Consider the following 20,727-nt stretch of genomic DNA (forward strand, 5'->3'; position numbering starts at 1 on the left):
AGATTTATTCCATTGATCTCAGCTTTGCCCCTCCAAACCTTCTGTAGATGGTTGTACGAGAATGTTTGTTAGGACTACAGCTCTCAGGATGCTGAGCATTGTAGTCCAGGGAACACTGCTGCACGCTCTGGGTTAACCCATTCTCTTGATAGTAATAGACAGGGGTATCTTTTCTAAAAATCCAACCTCCTGACCACATCAGAGAGGATAAAGAGACTTAATTCAGCCGCTTTAAGGAATTACAAAGGACTAATTGCTGCTGTCGCCTCGATTAACGTCTCGGCGTGAAGGTGTGGGCAGCCATTTTAAGTGCCCGGCTCCTCATTAGCTCTGCTCAAAGGAATTCCAAAATAATTGGCTTGTACGATTTTAAAATAATTGGCCATTGGGTTGTAAAAATCCTGCCAACAGATAAGCGTGTGAAATCCCGCCGGACCTTTGATTAAAAAAAATAAAAATTCTCAAATATCTGGCTGATCGTTAGCGGAAATACAAGCAGGCATTTGGTGGGGAGATCTGCGGGGTATTATATATGCTCTGGAGCAGTGGGGGACCCTGCAAGTTATCCCCTGGAAGACCAGAGTTGGTTCTTCAAATCTGTTAGGCATCTATGATTTGATATTACACAGAAATTGGGTTTTTATTTATGCACAATACTTCTAGATATAGAATCCAGATGTTTGGATCAAGAGGAGACCGGCTGTATTCTCCGTATTCAGCCATCTTCATTGCCTAATGCCACCGCCGAGTAACCAGAGCTTTTAATAACACGAGTCTGTCTATTCACTAAAGTCCAAAGCTTTGTGTTACTGCAGAAATTGCCTATTCACACAAGGTTGAGATCCTGCCGAGCTGGGCATCGCGTGTCTCTGGTCAAGTTCGCCTCACCAACCGTTGAGTCGCAAAGACATTGGTGTTACGGTTTTGTTAAGCTACCAACTTGTTAAATTTATGTGGAAGTAATGACTTAAAATACCTTTATCACAACCTTTATCAAGTTAACACAAACTGTGGTCAAGTCAGCAGTTGAGTTGACGCTGGTGGACAAAGCAATATCCATAGCTTCAGCCAACTTGACAAACAACTAAACTTTATCAATAGACCGCAGATAGAAATAAGTTTCTCGGAATCTAAGGGGAGCAAATGCTTATCTCCAGCTCTTATGCCCTCTGGTTTGTATTTCTAAATACGTATTAAAGTATTTGCTATTATTGAAAAAACCAAAGTGTTATTTATGTCCCACTAGCATGGGAAGAACTAGATGTTCATCTAGCTTTGTTCATAGGAGGTTTCCTTGTAAACCAGTACTGTCAAGTTACCAAGAACTTCTCAACGTGGACATTCATGAACCCCCTTAAACAGACTTTGGGGTCACAAAATCACAAAAACAGATTCATCTGTGCACACGAGGCAATACACACACAATCAATTGAAGCAGAAAAGGACTGATGTTCATAAATCAGTCAAAAGAACTGAGAACTTTGGTTCGATACATCAGCCTTCATAAATTCTGGTGTTGAGAGGCCTTTTTTAAAAAGCCCATAATTCTAATTGCATCTCTGTTTTAGTCAATTACTTTTTTAGGACAAAGAAAGAAATGTGTCCACAAGAGAACCAGCAGTATTTATACCAGGAGCATAGGCGGTCACCAGCTTGATCCATTTGTGGATACATAATGGACAACACAACCCACGCGCCGTTTGGGGGCACTTAAGGACAATTTGGGAAAAACGTAGAGCAAGATGTGAAAAAAAGAACGTAGGAGAATATTTTACAATGCATGGCTTATAAAACCCTTATGATTCCAGAGAGTTGTGGAGCAGAGTCAACTCAGATAGGAAACGGGCTCACGCTGGGTCAGGCACACCGCGCAAGCTCATGTTTGTGATCCAGCGGGTGCCAGGCAGAGGGAGTACTTGCTTGTCTGGTAAGAATCCAGCCGGACAGGTCATGTGTCGGGTCAACTGACCTCCTCCTACAAAGAATTCCATCCACTTGTGGATGCGGAGTGGGGGAGGTTCCCACACACAGCTCCGGGGATAGACATATTTTCACACAGTATTTATTCCAAAATGGATTAGATATGGGAAGGGAGGGCGTAACGGAATTCAGATCTCACTACAGTCAGGCAGGAGAGGAGAGACTTTTTGGTTGAAGTTATTAAGATTATGTGTAACTTCGGACAAGTCATTGTACATCTAACCTTTTTTTTTTTTTTTTTTCCCTCTTTTCTTAAAAGCCCCCCCCCCCCAATTCTGCAATCCATACGTCTCCTCCCCTACGGACGGTTATTTAATACTACTTCACTACTACTTTAATACTATTCCCTCCCGAGTTCTGCTTCCATTACGAGAACACCAAGGATTGCCTAGCTTCCACGTACTTCTTCAGGAGACGATATTTATACATTTTTTAAATAATATGTTATACGAACCAAGATTAAGATCAGTAATTCAATACGTTGTGCTTCATTAGACGATGCTTATTTATTGAAAACGCTCTCCACCGATAACGGTGAAGTAATGACCAAAAATTAGAAAACTTCCAGAGATATTTATAAAAATAAAAGTCAATGATCTGAGAGAAAACCCTTTTCCAAAGGTTCCTATGTCTGGTCTGCTTTGGCGTGCTCTTGCACATGCCCTCCTATTATATTGCATATCACCCGAGGTCCCTTTTTGCAAGAGCCAAGTCTTTCAAGGGCTTTTTGTTTTGTTTTACATAATAAATATAAAAAAGGTGTGATTCCTACCAAATATGTTTGGTCAGCTAAAGATCGGTCATCCCATGCAGGAAAGTTCATTAAAAACATATATCCTTGGAACCCTGTGATGGAGCTATAATGTGGCCCCTGGTCAGATCACAGCTCCTATATAAAAGGTACATGTCCAGATCCCAGCTCTGTTCAGACAGACGGGGTCTTTGGTTGGTGAAACTGTTGGAGGAGCGGAGGTCGCTTGACTCGTGGTTTTCGTCTCTTTGGCTTGCTCTTGGCCTTGTTGATTTGCACCACGAAGAAGGCCAGGACCACCATAGCACCAAGAAATGCAAAGACCGGAATAGTCTGGCCAACATCCTGGTTATACCGGCCAGGCATAATCCCTGTGGAGGGGAGGGCATGCAAGAACACGCAGAGTGTGATTTTTAACGGAGGTCAACACTACATAGATAGGAAAACTTACTCATGATCCATAAATACTATACTGATGACTCTATAAGGGGGATGTTTACTTATTCTAAATGCTCAAAAGGTGCTGTTCTCAAACATGAACGGCATTCGCTGGCATGTTGAGCAAGTCATTCATTTTATAGTTTCCTCTGAAGGATTAATCGCTTGGCAACAATTCAGAAGCTTTTAAGAAGACTTATCTGCCTCTTAGTGCCGGCTTTTGTGTCATGTGCCCATTAGGCATTCCCTGAAAAATTATACATTACACAAAATTTGACGTGCTTAAACAACTATTTCTATGAAGCATATATCTATTCAGCACTACTAGGAATTATAGTTCTAAAGCTGCCTTAAGTACAAAAGTGCTAAATTCAGCAGAGAAGTGAAATAATTTGTGACCCTCAGAGGCCAAGTAACCAATCTCATGCATGACACTTTCAACTTGATCTCCCCCACTCCAAAAAAATACATTTATCTGAAAGCCATTTCTTGCTTTTCTTCAAGATCAAAGTTCTCCTAAAACTCATAATATGTTTCTTTGATGTTTGAACGGGCCGACTGGAAGAAATGATTTTCCTAACACATAACAATTGACCAACCTCCAGGAATGTCCCAGGCTCCGCTCTCACCCGGGGACAGGGGTCTCACTTGTGGCCGGTTCTGCTGAAAGTTAGGCAGAGCCACCTTATCCAGGTCTATTGACAGCAGCTTCTGGTGCTTCCACAGGTTACTGTCCAAAATAAAAAAAGAATTAAATTAAATACCGGACTCGATTCAACCGGTAACATACAATTATTCTAGTCAGCAGTAAAGCATACGATTTTAAAGATGTGGTGTGCTTTATGCCTTCCAAACCATGAATAAAAAAAATCTACACAAATCAGAGGAGTAGGAGCTATAAGAACTATAGGGATAACCATACAGTCCTGTAAAGTACATACAACTTAGTGGCTTTGTTAGCAAGAAAAGAAAGGGCAATCCAAGAAGCCAAACGTGTTGTAGGTGAACAGTTATGTTAAAGTAGCATTTTACAACTCAATGGTCTATCTGTCATCAAGTAGCTCAATTGTATCTCCCATTATTTTGTCCCTGAGTGCCTGATTAAAATTACCCCACCGTAGCATTTTAGTTAAAGTGATCACATTTCTTCTTCGCACCCTAATCAACGAAACCCCCTTCATGTTTCAGCTTCTTAATGTCTGCATAAATGTCCAGGATGCTCACGGTCAGAATCCACTATATTCATTAAAGGAGCCACGGAATACTAGAATGTTTATCTTCTCTGAGATTTTGGGACAGGGAACACTGTTTATTGCAATAATACAAACCTGGGAGCAGTTTCATTGAGGGGAATCGGTTTGGCCCACGAGAGGTGTGGACAGGCCGGCAATGGTCGTGGTTTTGGGTCTCCAAGATGAGCCTCCAAAACCTTGGAATATCTGTGTAAATGGTTTCCTGAAAAAGAAAAAAAAAAAAAAACGTAAAGACCACAAAATGACAAATCCCTCTGAACACTAAACTCATTACGTAAGATGAAGTACCCCTTCGTAAGATGAAGTACCCCTTCGTAACATTGTTTGCATGAAGAAATATGGAGATATCCCTGTACCAGTTACAGGCGGCACGAGCAGACAATTAGCAGGTACATGCAGGACCTGGAGCTGGTCTCCAATTTAATTTTTTTTTTTTGAAACTGTTGACATTTCACACACTCACGGCACATTAGACAAATTAGAGCCTCGAATTTCACAGCAAATAAGCATAGCCTGCACTTTGCTTAGGTGTGCAAGATACGCACACGCAGCACAACCACATCAGTAACAGAATGCGAGGGCCAAATGGAGATTAACAGGAGACAATCATTTTTTCCTGTACAGGAGCAAGTCCTTTCTACGGATCAATTAATTCTAATATTTGTCCTTAAATCCGTCATCTTCCTGACTGCGCGCTGTTCGGATGGGGGAGCAAAGCAGCAGGTTCTCACAAGGTTATATTTTTTAATCTGTGTCATTATCTCGATTTTTATGAAGTTTGAGATTAAATTAAAAGAGCTATTTATGCAAATTCCAAGTGTAGTGGCTTAACCCCTTCATGTACAGGCTCATAGTGCATTGTCATTAATGGCTATAAGAGGTTAACTCCCTTTATTCCTCTCCACAGGTGCCTTAAATCAGGCGTAAGATTAAGCAACCAGCTGCCACAAACCTTTATTAACCATTTACGGTACCCATTTGTCCTCCCGCCAAATCATCAATCGAAGCCATGCCTGTCTATACCACTTTCTCACTTAAATAACTGTAGAATTTGATGGCAGGCGAGCACCCAAACCATGATCAGGTCCTTGGTCTTGTCTCAGATTCAAGCCATATCCCATGCTTGTTTAAATTCCCTCATTGTATTAGCTTCTACCACTTCTGCTGGGAGGTTGTTCCCATTATCCACTACTTACATATAATTATACTACAGTCACAGTTTCAATGATCGCAAAAGCATTTACCTTCCATCCTCTCAGGGGCGATGACACCTATTCCCGACGGTGGCTTCTGCCGGTTTTCAGAGTGACTGAGGCTTGCCGGCATCACTCCATAGGATGTATATTGCAGCAAGGAATCAAGCAACCAGAAGCAATCTGCAAATCAGATATTGTGCGTTTTTAATAGACAAAATAACACAACAAGATTAACAGAAGTCACAAGCATGTGGTTACAAACAGTAAATGGAAAAAAGTGTTACCCTGCTGGGGGGGGGGGGGGGGGCAGCATAAAAACCTCTTTGCGTGTACACATACATCCCACACGCCAGTGCCGTAAGTAACACATGCATGCAGATCAAATATCAGAAAAAAAAAAATCTTGAGATAAATTAGCCTAGTTGCCCCGGCTGGCACAACACAATACGTAAAGTCAGCCAAGGCATGTTTATCGAGAGACCTGCCATGTGCTGACCTTTCCATAGCAGCCGCGTAATGAAGGTCAGCACCTGGGCTAGCTGAGAGCGCCAGGTGCTGCGGCTAATCGCAAGCAGCTGGTCACGGCCATGCGTTGTGTCATCACAGAATATTACGGACCCTAGACAGCAGCTTTAACATTTAAAAATAAAAAACGCTTGTTTTTGCGGGTAGTTAAAGCCATGTAACTCACAGTAAACACATCATAAGTCTATTTATGAACATTTTTACTGTAGGAACCAAATTATAAAAGCAGGGCAGAGATCACAGTGCCTTCCAAACAGTGAGGGTCCAGCAAGGAAAGAGTTAAGAAGACCCATTAAGAATATTGTATAGTGGATGGTTGCAACATCTTAGTTTCCTAGTTTGACTGATTTCTTGGGTGTTTTGGAGCAAATCCATCCACCTTACAAGTAGAACGCTAGCAGAGATTTGCCACCCACTACTCCAGGAACAAAGGATGTCGCCAGGGAATGCCCATCGGCAGCGAGTGGAAGTACCTTTCTGGCGATGGCTGTCATCCAAGCAATTAGAGTCCCCATACAAAATTATTCTGCCCCCATTTTCAGAGGGGGTCTGATAGAGTCCTAGCACAGGAACATTCTCCACCATTGTGGTATCTTGCTTTAAAACTTCAAGCCCTGGGGCGCAGCAAAGGAAGAAGAGAAATAAGGAATCAATGCAATACAATAAGTAAAGCTGGCACACAAATAACTACTAAAATATGGGGAGAGATACAGGCGATAAAAATAAATAAATAGATGGTAAAGGTAAAACAAAGAGGGAATCCTTCTAGACTGTAAGCTCGTTAGAGCAGGCCCCCCGTAAGTCAAATTGTTATGTTATATAATATGTGTTATGTCCTGTCTACCGAGTTTGATGGCGCTATATAAAACAATAAATAATAATAATAATAACTAGTAGTTATAAATACCTTGGTCCTTTAGTGTTTGTGAAATAACTGCGCCATCTTCTGGAAACTTTGCGATGCTGCAGCCTGAGGCATAGTACACTGAAACACAATCATTTTTATCAGACGAAGCCCATTAGATTGACGTTTTTAGGAGTTACATTTCTCTTTACTGTATTAACTACTTACTGTCATGATTAAGCATGGAGAAATCCCCTTCGTAGATCCCATCGCTAAAGGCCATATTCCAGACCGACAGCAGATCATTCAGAGCTGGGATATTAGAACCGCCGGTGTCGGGCATCCACCACTGCCTGTATAAGCCAAAACATACAGTCAAATACACACATTCGCATACATCATAGCAAGATCCAAATGGAAACACACACAAGCCGACACACACGCACCATAACATCGGACCATTCGCATGACACAAGGCGGTAGGTGCAGGCATGGTAATAGGCAACTTGGGGAAGTAGATTCACAGCGACAATTGTACTGACCTGGTGTTTTCGTCGTAGAATTTGACCTTCCTCATTACCGACGTGTTGTACCAGTCACTAAATACGACCAACGAGAGTCCGTTACTCACATCTCTGTGAAGTTTGGAAATCTCCTCTGGGAAAAACTCTTCTTCGCTATCAACCAGTAGGAGAGTGCCTGAAAGCAACAGCAGGGACTATTAATCATGCCCTAAAGCACCTCCGCTACTCTTAAGAGCTTGACTCTATGAACTGAAGCTGAAAACTTGTATATAACCTTACCGTACTGACTGGCATCAAAGCACGTGAATGGGGAGCCCAGCACCTCCACAAAGTAGCCCATGCTCCTCAAGTGCTGGTACATATCACGGAAATTTGTATGAATGTGGTCACCGTTCCTGTTTGGGTGACAAGTAAAAAAGGTATTTATTGGCTTCCTAGCACCTTTGCGATATACAGATTGACTTAATTTAGGCAGAGCGGGAGACAATGAGTATCTACTCACCAATCCAGTGGGTCATTCTTCATCCTCAGATTGTCTCGTGGGAAGTAGCCTGGTGGGTACCTCAGGTTGTGGTACTGATCCCACAGGACCCTCTTGCTGCGAGGTGGTGTGGGAATGATCTTTACTTTAATTGGCAGTTTGATGGTAGAGAACTGCTCTGCCCCATTTTTTAGCTGCATTAAGAGAATAGGGTACGTCAGCCTCATTAGGATCAAATCCTCAAGACAGCAACACTTATTAGGCTATAATGACACATTAACAACGTTTCTCTGTGATGTTACAGATTACTGGGACGGATTTATATTTTAATTAAAACTGTGTATCCAGCCAACACCCACACATTAATGTCAGACAGACGACACATCTTACATAAGTGTGAAAATGGATAAAAAGGTCACTGCATAAATGCACCCAAGAAGAAATAATACGTGGAGGGGTAACCCCTGATCTAACGCCGCACTGACACGTGCTGGTCGTTTTACAACATTTACTGCCATTTCTCCAAAATGAATACTGAAAAGTTAACCTAAAACCTGAGAAATCAAAGAAATGCGTACATGGGTTCTGCAGGTTCTCTGTTTTAGCGAGAGAAAAAGTAGTAACATACACCGAAACCAATGTTGCAAAATATCCAGGCATCACACAAAGAAAAATTGAAAATTAAAAAATTAAAGCAGCATTAAAAACAGCAGACACTAGTGCAACCAGATCAAAGTTAGCTGGATTAATGCACATTGACAAAGATACACTGCAAAACCTACAAAAGTTCAAAAGACATCAGAAACCCGAAATCATTTGAATGAAACAAGCACAGACCTCATTGTCGTCTGGAGATGCGATGGTAATCATCACGTGACCTTGAGCAATACCCTCCCATGAAGCTGCTTTCTTGGCCACAGAGATGGAAATGGCTAGATAACCAGACCATGGCCACAGCACTGAGGAGTATGAGAAGGCCACCTCAATGTTGTCGCCGTTGTGGGGTAGGTATGGCTGCCAGTCAGGCTGTAGAAAATGTGAGAAACATTGGTTAGATTACATTTCATCAAGTTTTAGATTAACAGTGTACACACAAGGAGGTCAATGCAGTCTTAGAGAAGAGATTAAGTTGCAAAACATTGCAATATACCACTATAAATCACAACTTTACAGTGGTCTTTTCTATCTTTGGCCTCACCTTGTCAACAATCCTCCCAGTCACCCCCATGCCATTTAGAATGGTGATGTTTACGATAGTGGGCATCCCTCCGTAGTAAATAGGCTGAGAGCAGTACGGCCACATGTATGGGCATTCGGTCAGGTCCACGTAGCTGGGACTCAAACTGGAATCGAAGTAACGTGGAAACAATGTCAACAAACAGAATGGAGGTTTGACCAAAATGCTTCGTTGCAACCAACACTTTGACAATAAAGTAAAGCACTGAATTCAGGTCCATGCTGGCTGCACAGCGAGAAACAGAAGGAACCAGGGAAGGAGACATATATGCGTGGTTTATGTGGTGTTTACTTTCTACTGATGGATAAATGTACACCTGTAATCAGCATAGGTGATGACAAAAGGAGAGTTAGAAGAGGTCTGCAAAGTATTAAAAGTACCTGGCTTGGGGTTTGTAACTGTTCAGTATCTGATAGGCTCGCAGAAGGTCCAGCTTGCCATGGCCTTGCTCAAACATGTTGACTCCGGGAAGTCTCCGTGCGGAGGCAATGAGCGCCTGCTTCATGCTGGCTGGATTCACCATTTCACGCTTCTGAACAGTGCTGAAAAAACAAGCAAGTTTAACATCAATTCGTTTGAACCACAAAACAAAACAAAAAAAAAAAAAAAAACAGGACCATGAAATAAGAGAACACTGAACATTACAGGCTATGTAAAATGCATAGTAGAATTATACAATCCAGTTATTTCTACACATCATTGACACTTTACCTGCCTAGCGTAACCACCAATGATACATAGTTAGCAATCTATAAAATTCATCCTCACCTGACAAGCAGCGTGACGGCTCCAGCCACAACAGGAGATGCCACACTCGTGCCCGACAGGGATCGACATCCGCCCTTCACGCCAGATCCTCGCACCCCGGAACCATAAGTGACAATGTCTGGCTTCATTCTTCCATATCCGGCAGGCAGTTCCTAAAGGGAAATCAGATATCACACGATGCATTAATCGCCTTTAAATAAAGTTTCTTCTAATGACATTGAGCAGTTTTCTTATTCTTCTTTAAATCAGTTACTATACACTATGGCGAGTGCATGGAGCCTCACCCAAGTGGTCATGCCCCGCGATGAGAAGCGAGCTATGTTGTCTTCAAAGTCAATGCCGCCAACTCCGATGACATCCATTTGGTCAGCAGGATTGTTGAGAGTCCTGATTAAGAAAATAACATATGTTGGAGGCATGTGTGGGGGGGGGGGCAGAGTGTCGTACTGTTACATAGAAATGTTAGCTGTTCTATTAAGGAGCAAAAACACTACCATCCCTAACATAATAAATGAAGACATTTCACTTACATAGCTGAAGTAATTTCTTAACACAACAAGGATTTTGGTTGTAGTAATTAAAAACATGATTGAACATGTTAATTGCAACAGTAAACTTTCTAAATTATGGCAAAACTGGGGCAGGATGAGGAAACTGCTTTACCAGAAATACTATTATGTCATATACACATTATGTTCTGAGTACACAGAACAGCCAAGTGCATTTCATGATATACGCCGAGCATTCCAAGTAACAATAGTTAAAAATATACATCTTTGTCCACTAAAACGTGGGAGAGATTCCATCCGTGCCCAGAGCCTCCTTCGTGCTCGAAAATGTCAAACTAAGGATTTCTACAATCTGGGACTTTGTTCTTACCCATACAGTGGTCCATCGTTCCCTATGGCAGAAACCATGATGACGTTATTGGCAGTCAGCTCCCAAACCTGCGAGTAACAAATAAGGAGTTTCTACTAAGTATGCGGTGGCCGACCCAATGCTTGCTAAGAACGACTGTATACACACATAGCTGTGTGATCTAGAATACGCAATACGGCTAAAATCCACAAACCTTATCGACAAAAGGATGGTCCATGAAATCTGGTCCCCCAATGCTCAGGTTCAGCACGTCAATCTTCTTAAGGATAGCATAGTTAAAGGCATCCAAAAACCATGATGTGTAGGATACCTGGAGTTAGGGGGAGAAACGGGTAAATCCAGGGCACTTACATGACCTTTAATATGGTGGGCACATCCATGATCAAACTGGGCTAGCCATTTATTTTATAGAAGGTTAGGGGGAAAATATTTCTAGATATGAAAATAAGGCTTAAAACAGCTCTTGCCAAAACCTTCTCGCCCACTGGGTGTTACCCAGTTGTAGCCCTAAAGAATAGGTAACATGGCAAGGTGTCAAACAGAAACAAAATACATACATGGAACCGAAGAGAATACATGGGCAGGTAGACAAAATAAAACAAAGAACGTAATGTGCGTTTCCTGTGCAGGATTACAATATTTGTTCTCCTGTCTGAACCCAACAATACATAAAAAATATATTTCTGGCGCAGCAAATTAGGAAATCACGTGAAAAGCAGGAAAAATACATTATCTGCCACGGTTATAGTTTTAAAAAGCTGGCTCCGGGTTAATTAGGATTTTAAACGTAAATGAGGCTTGTGCATTTTAGGTGACAAGGCCAGGGCCACTAACTCTTTAATACAGTTTTATGTTATTGGAACAAAAAAAATTTTGTGATTTAATTCTAATGAGATGTGTATAGACCACCTTCTAAAAATAATATAAAACTTTCAAACAGTTCTTGGCAAAGTGCAAGGAAATAATACGTTTCAGACTGGTATCACATTAGTACAAATTAATATAAGCCCAGGACAAAGCTCAGGATTAAAATCAATGATTTTTAGTTGAAATTGGATTCTTTTGATTTATATGAAAATCATTTAATGAGATGCTTTTGGACAGCTTTCTGGTTAAGATACATTAGATTTCTAAACGTGTAATCAAATCCAAGAATATTTATGTTATACATGATGTTATTGTTTTAGTTAAATTAAAAAGTTTAATTAAATATGAGAGTTTAATTTATTAAACTAAAATCATCTCTGATAGAGCTGCTTTACTAATCTGACCGGTTATTAAGAATTGGTCTTTACATTTAAAAATCATGATTTAAATTGTGATTGAAATCAAATCTACCCAAGGTTAAGGGAAGCACTCAAGAGTCAAAGTTTTTTTGATTAAGAATAAGGAAAAGGTAGCCCAGAACCGGAAACGGGCAGAAAAGGCTCATACAGAAGTGTTTCGGAGAACGAAAACCAGAGTGTTTAGACAACAAAGCACTTCTGGTGACCTGCAAAGATTGCCAGACTGGGCATAGACGCTTACAATATATCTGGATATACCTGGTTATTGGTGAAAACCCTGTATATGTGGAGCTCGGAGTCCGGGGCAAATCCTTGACACTCTCTCATGCTGGCTATAACTCCAGCGACAAACGTCCCATGGCCCAGACCTAATAGAAAAATAAGACGCTTTTAATTAAGAGAAATATAGGAGCAACAATCGCACTGATTAACATTGAACAGAGAGTCCTCGAGTAAACAGAGCATGTAGAATGTACAATGTTTAACATAGACAGGTGGAGCACAGCGTGATATGTGCTTTTATTGTGAAGAGAACAGGAGGAGGGGAAGAACATTGTGTTTTAATTAACGTAGGTATTTTATGTTCATATTATGAACAAATAGCGTATAGCACAAAAAATACTCCTGATAATCCAACAGCAGACATTAAAAATTACTTAAAAACTACTTAGACATTCTTAGCATATTTAATAAACCCATTAATTGTAAGAAAAAATAAAAGCCATAACTTTAAAGCAATAGTACTACAGAAAACATTGCATGGTTTTTATTTATGCGCAGATGGTGCGTCTTACCGTCATCCAATGTCTTCTCGTTGGTCCAGTTTGTTCTTTCCTTAACATTTTTGAAGTGGGGATGTTTTTCGCTTAACCCAGTGTCAAAAACTGCAACTCTCACGTTACTACCTGCGGGAAGAGAGAGCCAAAGCTTCAAACTAGAGCATCAGCAGGGGATGCTAAGACATCCTCCGTTTTCTATCAATTTTGTTTCTCAATAATGCAAAAAAAAAAAAAAAAAAAAAAAAAAAGAATAAAAAAAGCAAACAAACAAAAGAAAACGACATGTAAGGTGTAGAGCAGGATACATACCTGTGTATCCCAATTGCCATAACACATCAGCTTGTAGAGTCTGAGCGACTTGACGTGGGATGGCTCGGAGGAGCCGACGGCTGGAATGCCTCCCCGTCGCATGCCAAAAACCTGAGCTTAGAGACAGACTCGTTCTCCGGAGCGGACGGGAAGACTGCCATTTCTGGCTCCACTTTGTTTCATTGCATGGTGCAAGCGGATCACCTGCTTAATGAGAAGAATCTGACAATGAGATATAGATTCGGCTGACATTTTTATGTGGGATTGCTTTTCAATTGTGTTTGCAACACATAATAATCAAATGAACGTCACAGACGCCTGTAAGCGTATAAACATCATAAATCAAAATAAAATGTCTTTCATATTTGTTTAAGAAAATGCATGCGACTTTAATGTTAGGTACAGCATGAAGAGGTTATGAAGTAATTATGGTTGGCTAAACACTTCCAAATCTGCTAAGTAAATTGACCAAATCCGAGAACGTCGTAAATTTTTTGTTGGAAATAATATTAGCATTTCTGGGGGTAGGTGGATATTTAAACAGCAGTTACATCCAATAAATCCCATATTACTGATTGAGAACAATATAAATTGACATTTTATAGTTTGTGCGTATATTATACATACACACACATATATATATATATTATATATATATATATATATACACACACACACATACACAATATGGACAAAAGTATTGGGACACCTGACCATTACACCAACAGAGACTTTGATGACATCATATTCTACACATTAATATGAAGTCGGTCCCCCCCTTTGCAGCTATAACAGCTTCCACTCTTCTGGGAAGGCTTTCCACAGGATTTTGGAGAGTTTCTGTGGGATTGCAGAAACTCCTAATCCATTTTATTTAATCATTTCAGCTCTATTTGTTCTGTAGGTCACAGTTAAATTGACACTTTTTCAAAGCTTTTTGTATTTTTAAACTAGATACATTTTATGCAATGTTTGCAAATCCTGTTGGTCATCCGGTGTGAAACATTTAGTGAAAAAACAAACAGATAAGGGAAGTTTTAAATACACAAACACCATACAAAGAACATGACCTAGAATTACAAACACATATGATTGAACAGCACTTTTTATATTGTTATAAAGATGTGTGAATATAGCTTATGGACAGCCTCTCTACTAACGAGATCTCAGTAGTTTAATAGATTATTACTTTACTTACTTACTACTCACATATGCAAGACTGAACTACTTACGTTCTACTATTAGTATGATTACATCTGCCTTTTTTTGCCCAAGACTATACGTTCACACCACATTTATTCAGCTATGGGGTTATGTACTAAGCAAATCATACGTGCAATAGGGAGTTTGTTCCAATGGTCCAGTCTTTCCTACTGTAGTACAAGTATATTTAAGATAATTATTGGAAACAGCGACAACAAGTACCAATTATTCAACATGGAAAAACTCAAGTCAACCTCAAATTTTTATCACGCGGTAACGTTCACTTGTAAAAGCTTACCGTAACGGCTATGGTGCATTTAGACTATGCATTCTACATCTCTCTTTTCCAATACTCTGCTCCCTTTCCAAGTTCTGTTTTTAAATTGACTTCAGTGTTTTTAAGGTTTTATTTCAAAGCCAGACATGTACTGTCCCCTATGACAAAAGTTTAAATGTACATAGAGTGAGAATAGCGTGTGTAATATATATCTATCACGCACTTAAGGAACCATCTCCAACTGCTACTTTGACAAAAGACATGAGAAGAACATATGAGGAATGAAGACAGGGCCGTGTCGTGAGAAAGAATGGAGTAATTTCCCATGAATATGCACACTTGAAATATCTTAATTATGTCAATTCCAAGAATTGGAATACAGACGGCCTTGTTCAGACGGACAAACTTCTTAAGGTAGCACCACCAAGCGATGATCGTACCAGACTGTATTATGACAGTACAAACAGCACGACCTACAGACATTCCTTCCAGAACTCAAGGGGTTAAGCACACTCACCACCGGGTGAGATCCTATGTTGCCAATAGTTTGAACGTTATACAGAGATAAAACTGAATCAATATGTGTATTAAAAATAAAAGATTAATGATTTATGAGGAACACAGCAGATAGCTGCTGTACTACAAACCCATAAACAAGAGAATCCATCTACATTTCAAGGTAGAGCAAAGTGCATTGATTATTAAGAAAGGATTGCTTCATTTTATTCATGCATAGCAAGATGAGTCATTAAAATACAAGGAGATGAGAAAAAGAGGAATAAGACGTTTTGTGCATCGATTCACCAAGTCCGAGTGCAAGAATGAAAGTGGCTCTACATGCGATAACCTGCCTAATCTTAACGAAATTAGCAACATCTGCCCTGTCCCCTACCGTACACTTAACATTTAAAACAGACTCGATGTCTGTGCATCTCTTGAAGAGTAAAAGGTTTACGTTTAAGCATGAACAGAGGGAGCCTGACCATTCAAAGATACCAATGAGGTGCAGTGAGTACATAGCCTCCCACGTGAGAAATACAGATCATGTTCTACAAATCATCTCTAAAATACTAAAAAAAAATTATTGATTACAACTTTGTGGCAAAACTGGATTCCAAATCAAAGCAAGTTTGCTTTTCTGCAAGAAAAAAAAAAAAAATCACTTGATACGGAATCACAATGTGGTTTTTTTCCCCAAATTCACTGGTTCTTTAAACAAAAAAAAAAAAAAAAAAAAAAAGGTGCAATCATGCTTAATAAACTTGAAAGAACGATACTGAAGCACAATACGGCATGGGGGAGGCAGACATAGCATCCAGTGGGCAGGGTGAACCTGACATGGAATGTTTGCTTTTGCCAGCTGGGTACGGAATTAGAAGAACAGATGGGTTTTCTTTGCAAAAAACTGTTTTACAACACTTTGACACTCTTGAAAAACAGCTTTTGATTTCCGTGCCGCCTTTAGGAAGCATCGTAAACTCTGTCACAAGGAAATGGCCAAAAGACACCAGAAATGTAACCAGCAATAAACCCGTCACCAACTTTCCTATACACTATAAACATCCAGTCCTGCAAGAAGAACTGAGAAGACAACATAATATTTCACAGTTACATCTGTGAGAAAACCCTTCAGAAGTATCACCAGTTTATCTATGCATTATTCAAGGCCAGTTCAATCCTCCTTCTAGAGAAACCTCTTGGTGTTGGCATTCTAATGTATAGTGAAGCTGGTGAGCTGGATTTCATCGATGTAGACACACATATAACGTTGTTAGTAGCCCCTATTAAATGGCTTCTCTCACTTACCGTCTACAAACTTTAGAGAACGGACGACACGCTTCTGCGGGGTGACACGCTTGATGTTTGGGTGGTTCTCAAGGGTTAGTATGCCATCCTGATGGTCACTCCGGAATTTAATAAGCTCAAAGTCACTAGGGTAATCGCTGGCAGGGTTATTCCTAGGTACGATCCTCCAATCCTCGATGCCCCGGCTCTTCAGCGCGCTGGATATAAACTTGCTGCGAGCTTTTGCAGTGAAGTATCCCTTGAAAGCCACAATGTACTCTGAAATAAGAGATTATATCAACAAGTCTGTTACATGTTACTAACCTGTAAAAAAAATAAAAAAAAAAAAATATAAAAAAAAAAAAAAAAAAAAAAAAGACTTATTGTGGCAAAAAACACAAATCCAAAAAAAATCTGACTCACTTATGATCTGTCTTTTTCCATCTCATACAGTGAATTAATGCTTTGAACTACAGTAACCCTCACCAAAGCCAAGCCATAGTCTGACTGTCTCCTTAAGCCAAGAGGAACTCTCCAAACACCAGTTCTAATCGCTTTAATGTTTAAATTCCAACATATCCACATAATCCATGAATTATCTCCTCGCGTGGCGGCCATGTGACTGCTCCTCTGCTTCAACTCATCATTTCCGTTTCGCATGCTCTTTTTATGCCTTGGCAGATGTGCTATGCCTGATTGATAACAGATAAAAGTTCATCGGCCCCAAAATTTTATTAACAAAGTTTTCAACTGATCTAGCTTTCCTTCAGATTGCCCTGCCTGAAACTTACATCACGCATTCACCGAGTCACTAACTACTACGTAAGGTGTCTACACACAAACCAGTCTGCACAGACCAATAATGCCCTCCTAGTCTAACTCACTATATTCCATTCTACAACAGATTTTCTTAACTTTGTCCCTTCTAAAAGCATAGCTATTGATTGAAAGAGCACTTGCAATGGATCCACCCTATCTATACATAGTCCCTAATAATTAGTCTACATGTTTCTGTCACCGTCGACACAGAACACAACCTTCTAGTGTTGGAGTTCATCGCAACCTTCTAGGAACTGCCTTTTCCTGGTTCTAATCATATATATCTCAAAACGTCTTTTCCCCGACCTCCCGCTTTGCTCTTTTATCCGGTGCACTACATTTGTCGGTGCTGGGTTTGCCGATAGACAGTGTGGGCAGATGAAGAACGTCCATGGATATTTTTTCCTTTCGTGTTGTCTCCCTCCACCACCTGCTCATGAAACCTTGCAGTCCGTATTTGCTGGACATTGAATCTCGCAAAATTTTATATAGTACTAGTCTGCTCGTAGGTCAATATATTAAACATTCATTAGCCTTAATCTAATCTTTATTTCAGTGTTGCACCCTTTCTAAGGCATTTGTTGGCTTGATGTAATTTCTAACTTTATCCTCACCAAATCACTTATCTTAAGCCTTAAAAACCTTTATCTTTAACACAAAAAAGCTTGCATTCACCTGTCTTGTGCTTATTCTGTCACGCGTATGTAATGGCTTCTCAAATGAGTTGCCCATAACCCTTCCCTTCTGGGAGTCAAAATATCACTACCATACAAATCCTCCTTACCCATCTCTTCTCATACATTCAGCTCTATTTTTATTTGGCTGCCTTTTGCCTGAAGGATTAAAAACCCTAGATCTGAGCTACAAAACTATGCAGTAGTAACCCATAGCCAATTTCAAATACGTTTACCATATAACTATCTGTGATCTAAAATATGCATTAATTACTAATGTATACAAAGATACAGCATTAACATTAATTTGTCATTCAGAATTCTTCCCAAGTCTTTACACAGAATAGAAAAAACCCCTAATAAATGCTATTTTTATTCTCCATCAGTTCATTTTATGTGTATAAAACTCAGCCTAATAAATTACTCTAGCAGTTCTGTAACTCCATAACGTATGCAGTTAGGAACCCCCTAACCACAGAGGGGTGTATCTTCTCGTGTAATACAATCTAGAGAGCTTTAGGGTGTAAACGCACTTGAAGGCCCCCAACTTAGCGGTTTCTTTAAGTCAAATTGTTATGTCCTGTTTGGAGGGCACTGCAGAGTATGATGGCGCTATATAAAACAATAATAAATAATAATAATTGGGTGGAAAGCCTTAGAAAAGATAGAATGGAGAAGCAGCCCGACTAAAATATCTCACCATGTTCCACAACGGTAGATGAGAATTCCACGCTAAGTGTGAGATGAGAGCAGCCATCACAATACTCGGACTCATGGGATGAATTTGCCGGCTTAGTGCTGTGGTGTTTTTTCATACAAAGTAAAATAACAAGCAGCTGCAGCCAGAGGCTTGACAATTTCATGTTCGAAAAGTACCGTTTCAAATCCATAGGGCTAAGTCTCTGCATACAGGGTTAATACACCGCCGTTCAGCCGGAGATCAAGAAAAAGAAAAAAAAAAACAAAAAAAAAAAAAACGTAGTTTTAAGGATTCGCAAAAGTCCACATTTCAGCCATTAGCCCAGGTGCATGGCTTTCATTTCTTTCTGCGTTTCTTCTCCATGGTGGCACCGACTCCTCGCTCACTCAGCGTGGAAATGAGAAATCCTGTGATCCATCATAAAAAATAAAACTCCAGAAGCGCTCTGCAATGTGGTTCTGTAATAAAAAAATAAATAAATAAAAGGGAAAAAAAAGTTACATAATCGGACAGATTAAAATAATTACTGCGGATCAGGTGTCAACAAAACTCCTAGTCGGGGGATTCCAGGTATTTTCAGGCAACTAAAGTAACAGGCGACATGCTAAAGATATACGAGTACGCGGTTGCTTGTAAGGCACGCATTACGGGAGGCATTTAGAAGGTTGCCGGTCATGAAAAACTATTTGGGAGCAAAGCTAGAAAAGTAATCTTACTGCGGCAGAACTATTATTGGTTGCTATGGCAATAAGACCACTCATGAAGCTTAACAATAGTCATTTGTTTACACATAACCCTAAACATTTTATATTACACAAGGCATATAATCCCACTCTCATGTGTGCATAACAAATACAATGAACACAACAATGTATCTATAAACAAACATTACATACTATGTATAACAAAGTATGAGTGACGGGTAAAGCCCTGACAGGGTATTCAGTTTGGGCCCTCAGGTACCTGAGTATACACGAAGCCCTGAGGTCGCCCAGACCCCTCACACTAGCCAAAATGTGGCACAAAGCTGCAAAACGTACCAAGTGCAGATGCGCTAAGAAGCCCGTGGGAGTTATGACCAGCCAGAAGCCCCCCGAAGTGCACACAGAGACCACCACAAGCCTACCTGCCGCGCGACGCACACAGCGCCGCAAACCACTGCGTGGACCGTGTAGCCGCAGCGCCTTCTTCCCTCTAGTGCCTGCCGCGCGCTGTCGCCATCTTGCGTTGTGTATCTTTCCCCCTTTCCTAATCGCTGGGCCACTGACGTCACCGGAAGAGACTGCCTGAAAGAGGCGGGTTCCGTAAATGCCTCCCCTCTCACCTTTTCTTAAATAAGAGACGCTGCACTAGTCAGGCTGTAGAGGGCAGCAATGTTGAGGTAAAACTGTACAGGGACTCTTATGAGGTACCGCAGTCCCTGGCCCTTGATGCCCCTCTTTTGTAGGAGCTCAGAATGTGTGCTGAGTATGAGGGTATGACAGGCTTCCCTAAAAGTCATTATGCCTATAAAACAGCCATTTGTAAAAGGAGCTGTGTGAATAAAATACATTATGGCTGCACAAAGTCGCATCAGTAAATAATAAGTAACAGGGTCTCATTCTTGCTTTCCTAGAGTTTCCTCACAGAGCGTGCGGGGCGCCACAGCGGTAACCTGCAGGCCCGCGTTAGATGTCCGTCGCGCGCATAGACTGCTTGGCCGGCCCTGGACCAGTGAAATCTGCAGGTGAGGTAAGGGGATACAGGAGGGTGAAAGGTTGAGTAAATGAACATACAAGTCTTTAGGGGCGGGAATGGCACAGGCAGGCTGCATAAGGGGCAGAGGTGGCCCAGGCAGGCTGCTTAAGGGGCACAGCCAAGTTGTTTGGAGACAAAAATGGCACAAACAAGCTGCTTGGGGGCAAAGATGGCACTGGCATGTTGAACAGATGGCTCATACAAGCTGTTTGGGGGGGGCAAAGGTGGCACATGTTGCTTATGAAGTTGGGGTGCCCAGGGTAATTTTCACACCAGGGCCCT

At 40.8% G+C, this 20,727-nt stretch overlaps 1 protein-coding gene across 1 annotated transcript; it reads right to left on the bottom strand.

The window, feature by feature from the left end:
* Positions 1-2,905: 2,905 nt before the first annotated feature.
* Positions 2,906-18,898, bottom strand: LOC149299078 (membrane-bound transcription factor site-1 protease-like). The gene is made up of 22 exons (XM_089486297.1): positions 18,709-18,898; positions 16,537-16,794; positions 13,251-13,454; positions 12,957-13,067; positions 12,421-12,530; positions 11,070-11,186; positions 10,877-10,944; positions 10,282-10,384; positions 9,998-10,149; positions 9,610-9,771; positions 9,191-9,335; positions 8,830-9,018; positions 8,014-8,186; positions 7,791-7,906; positions 7,530-7,686; positions 7,216-7,340; positions 7,051-7,128; positions 6,617-6,757; positions 5,667-5,798; positions 4,498-4,624; positions 3,769-3,899; positions 2,906-3,102 (listed from the first exon to the last, which is right to left on the bottom strand). Exons 1-22 carry the CDS (start codon positions 18,896-18,898, stop codon positions 2,906-2,908), a joined length of 3,186 nt encoding a protein of 1,061 aa, XP_089342423.1.
* Positions 18,899-20,727: the final 1,829 nt, after the last annotated feature.

The sequence above is a fragment of the Sceloporus occidentalis genome, unplaced genomic scaffold, assembly GCF_023333645.1.
Source record: "Sceloporus occidentalis isolate IW3139 unplaced genomic scaffold, rSceOcc1.0.p SCAF_29, whole genome shotgun sequence".
NCBI lineage: Eukaryota > Metazoa > Chordata > Lepidosauria > Squamata > Phrynosomatidae > Sceloporus > Sceloporus occidentalis.